This window comes from Hyaena hyaena, unplaced genomic scaffold (genome assembly GCF_003009895.1).
Source record: "Hyaena hyaena isolate Hyena2069 unplaced genomic scaffold, ASM300989v1 scaffold_1535, whole genome shotgun sequence".
Classification (NCBI taxonomy): domain Eukaryota; kingdom Metazoa; phylum Chordata; class Mammalia; order Carnivora; family Hyaenidae; genus Hyaena; species Hyaena hyaena.
The window spans coordinates 117,532-121,590 of NW_024082159.1; the positions used below are offsets into that span (position 1 = coordinate 117,532).

General features: G+C 38.6%; 1 protein-coding gene across 1 annotated transcript; it reads right to left on the reverse strand.

The window, feature by feature from the left end:
• Positions 1–730: 730 nt before the first annotated feature.
• Positions 731–1,648, reverse strand: LOC120225868 (olfactory receptor 9G1). The gene has a single exon (XM_039224052.1). It carries the CDS (start codon positions 1,646–1,648, stop codon positions 731–733), a length of 918 nt encoding a protein of 305 aa, XP_039079983.1.
• Positions 1,649–4,059: the final 2,411 nt, after the last annotated feature.

Below are 4,059 nucleotides of genomic sequence, written 5' to 3' on the forward strand. Positions count from 1 at the left end.
CACCTTTGTAAAATAAAAGAGGAATTTTTAAATAAAATTCTGGTAGTTATATAGAAATATACAAAAATCATGTCTATGGGAATTTGACTGATTTTTCCTTAATTGAGGGACATATGTGAGAGATAAAGATTGGAGACATCTTGCTTGCTGATTTTGTTGTGCCAAGTTATTTCATGGGTGACTCTGGGTCTTTCTACTAATGCTCCTGGGGGCAAAAAGTGCATATGCAAATGCTAAAGACAGTCGGTTAAGGGAATAGAAAGTTATAATTTTAACTAATTCATTGCCATAGGAAAACACAGTTAACTTAGCACATTTGTTCCTATTTTTAGGAAATAACCATTTAGATACTATTCTATATATATCAATCAGTCATAAATATTCTTTTGCTAAAGGAGTGGGCTGTTTTGTCACATTCTGATAGTAAAGGGGAGTTTTTGTTTTTAAGATTTCTATTTGTTTTTAATCTAGAGTAACATGAAATTCAATACAAGTTCTTATATTTTATGCTTAAATTCCATATCTCCATATTTATGCATAATTCCAATCTCCTAAATTCCCCTAATTTTCTCTCAGGACTCTCGAATTGTCATGCATTGAAGGTACAAATTCTTTAACTTTCATTGTTAGAATTCTTCATCTTGATGGAACACAGTGGCAGCTCTTCTTGAAATATAATAATCTGATCAAGAATTGTCTTTGCATCCCCTTAGGAGGAGTGAGTCTTGATTTATTTAATGAGTTTATCCAGAGCCTCTTTCACATCCTTATTCCTCAGGCTATAGATCATAGGGTTCAACATGGGGAATACCACAGTGTAAAATGTAGAAACTATTTTGTCCCTGTCCAAAGAATAGCTGGATTGGGGACGACAATAGATGTAGAGAATGGAGCCATAGTACAAGGTGACAGAGATCAGGTGGGAGGAACAGGTAGAGAAAGCTTTGAGGCGGCTCTGGGTGGAACGTATCCTCAAGATGGTGACAATGATGAACAGATAGGAAGCGAGGATGAGCACTGTGGGGGTGATGACATTGCTGGCCAGGAGGAAGTACAGTACAGTCTGGTAGCCATCTTTTTTGCCACAAGCCAACTTCACCAGGGGAAGCAAATCACAAAAAAAGTCATCAATGACATTGCCACTGCAGAAGTTCAAGGCAAAAGTTCTCTTGGTGATAATAGAAGAGTTAATAAAGCCACCAAGGTATGCAGATGCTACCAAAAATGCACATAGCTTTACGGACATCACCTGAGAATAAAGCAATGGCTTTGAGATGGCCATATAGCGGTCATAAGCCATGACGGCCAATAGGTAACACTCACTGTATGCCAGGCCAGCAGAGAAGAAGAACTGACAGACACAGCCAGCAAAGGAGATGCTTTTGTCTTCAGAGATGCAGGTCATGAGGATCTTTGGGGTGTAGACAGAGGAATACCAGAGATCCAGAAAAGACAGATTTCCAATGAAAAAATACATGGGTGTGTGCAGCCGGGAGTCATTACAGATTAATACTATGAGGGTGATATTTCCTACCACAGTCAGAGAGTACACACCAAGAAATACGACGAACAGGACCATCTGCATTGTTGGGTCTGTGGTGAAGCCCACCAGAATGAACTCAGTCACTGTATGATTGCTTCTCTCCATGGCTCACCTAAGAGGAGAAAAAAATAGATTTCAGCTTGCATTATTATGCTGAATAAATGGAAAATATACTGAATAAATAAATTATATATACTAGAGTTTAATTTTTAATTTCATTATTTTAAATCTCCTGACCATTTCTCTTCCCTAGACTCCCTACTCACAAATCTAAATCCTTACTTAATATATTTTATAGGAGGTGTACTGGACATTTCAAAAACTAATGAATTCCATCCTGTTTTTCTCTCAGGCTTCTCCACTGCAATAAATGGCATTATCCCTGTTTAGGGAAAATCATTTACTATTCTTGACTCTTCTCTGGGTTTTACATTGTAACTGACTAATCAGCAACATCTTAATTCTACCTTCACAATGTATCTAGAATCTGAAAAGTGTTTCTGAGCTCCAGTGGTTGCTAGGCTAAAACCAATGCAATCCCTCATGGGTGTTGCCACAGAGCTTCTAACGGTCTTCAAGTTCCTCCCTCCTTCCATCCTTACCCCACTTGGGTCTCTGAACAAGGCAGGCAGAGGGATCCTGGTAAAAGGCCAGTTAGACCATGTTCCTCTTCTGCTTCCAAAACTCTGATGACTTCTCAGCTTATTCAGAGTAAAACCAAAATCCTTACAAAGAAGGACAAGCTTATTGTCTCTCTGCTTCTGACTCCTATTGTCCATTGCAACCAATCCACCCTCCTTTTAATTCTTAGAATAAGATACTCGGAGAGTTTGGAATTACTTCTCCCTATGGCTAGGATGCTCTTCCTCAGTCTATCTTTAGAGCAAGCCTTTTCCAAGTCTTAATTGCCACTAATATTGCCCCCTTTCAGGTGTTCCTGATCACCATATTGCAATCGACTCCACTGACATTTCTTATATCCCTTTCGTGCTTTACTATTCTCCCTAGCACTGCTCATTATCTAATATTATGTACATCTTTTCTCTTCATTTTAATGTTGTTTTAAAAAAGGAAACAACAAATCTAAGAGAGAGTCTTTTGCTCCCTGGGAGAGCAAATCAAGATTTATGTACAGCTTCAACATATCCTAGAAATGTGACCTTTAAATTAAAAAAGAAAAATTAATGTTATTGAGAGAGAGAGAGAGGTGGGGCATGGGGGTGGGGAGAGACAAAGCATGAGCACGGAAGGGGCAGAGAGAGAAATATTCAGATTCTGAAGCAGGCTCCAGGCTCCGAGCTGTCAGCACAGAGCCTGACACAGGGCTGAAACTCATGAACTATGAGATCATGGCCTGAGCCAAAATCAGAGGCTTAATAGACATTCTGAAATTCCCTGATTATTACTAGTGAAGTCATCTGCATGATAAAAATCCTGTTTTCCCCTTTTCCCAAAAAAGGTGTCTTGGCCTAAAACAATCCTTTCTTTTCTTTTGCTAATAACTGCCTTGCCCCACCCTCCTTCCTACAAAAAATTGTTCCATTCTGTGCAGCTCCTGGGAGTCTCCTTCTGCTTGCTGGTTGGGCTGCTCCTTGATTCATGAATCACTTGGTAAAGCCAATTAAATCTTCAACTTTACTCAACTGAATTGTGTTTCTCAACAATATACCCCTTCCTGCCTTTTTTCGACAGAAAAAATATATCAGTGCGATGTTTATCTCAATGTGTAGGTTATTATAAAAACTTATCGCTGTTTGTTTTAAATGTATCACTTAATAGAAACAGAAAACATTCATATAGCTGGGCAAAATCTTTGAAAACAAGGATCCATGAGAACTAAAAGGCAGTTTCCTGTGGGAAACACTTGAAAACTCCTGGACTTAATCTTCAACTTATTATCTGTTTTCTTAAATTTATTTATTTATTTTGAGAGACAGAGAGAGAGGGAGAGAGAGAATCCCATGCAGGCTCAGGACTCTGCACAGAGCCTGATGCAGGGATCTACGTCAAGAACCATGAGATCATCACCAGAGCTGAGGTCAGATGCTTAAGTGACTGAGCCACCCAGGTGCCCCTCAACTTAGTATCTTCTAATTTGATTGTTCTCTGATTGTCATAATTATTTCAGAATTTGATTATTTCTAAAACTAATGGACGATTTTGAATATTTTACTCTGAGTCAAACTCTGTTAGTGTTGCATGTATATTATTTTACACATTCCCATAACATCCATCATAGGTATATTGAAAGATGAATAGCAGTAATTTACAGATGACCAAATTCAGCGTAAAGAAATAGCTCGTAAGTATACAATTAGTAAGTGGTGTTGTCTTACTCCAGAGACCACTGAGCCATCTCCGTTCATATTTGATATTAGGTTAAGTTGCTTATGAGATCTCTCTCTCTCTCTCTTTCTCTCTCTCTTTCAGTTGTAACACTTTAACTCCAAACCAACAGGATAAAGCTGACAGATTCAGATGCTGTCACAGGACAATACCTTGTACATGTGGGATCA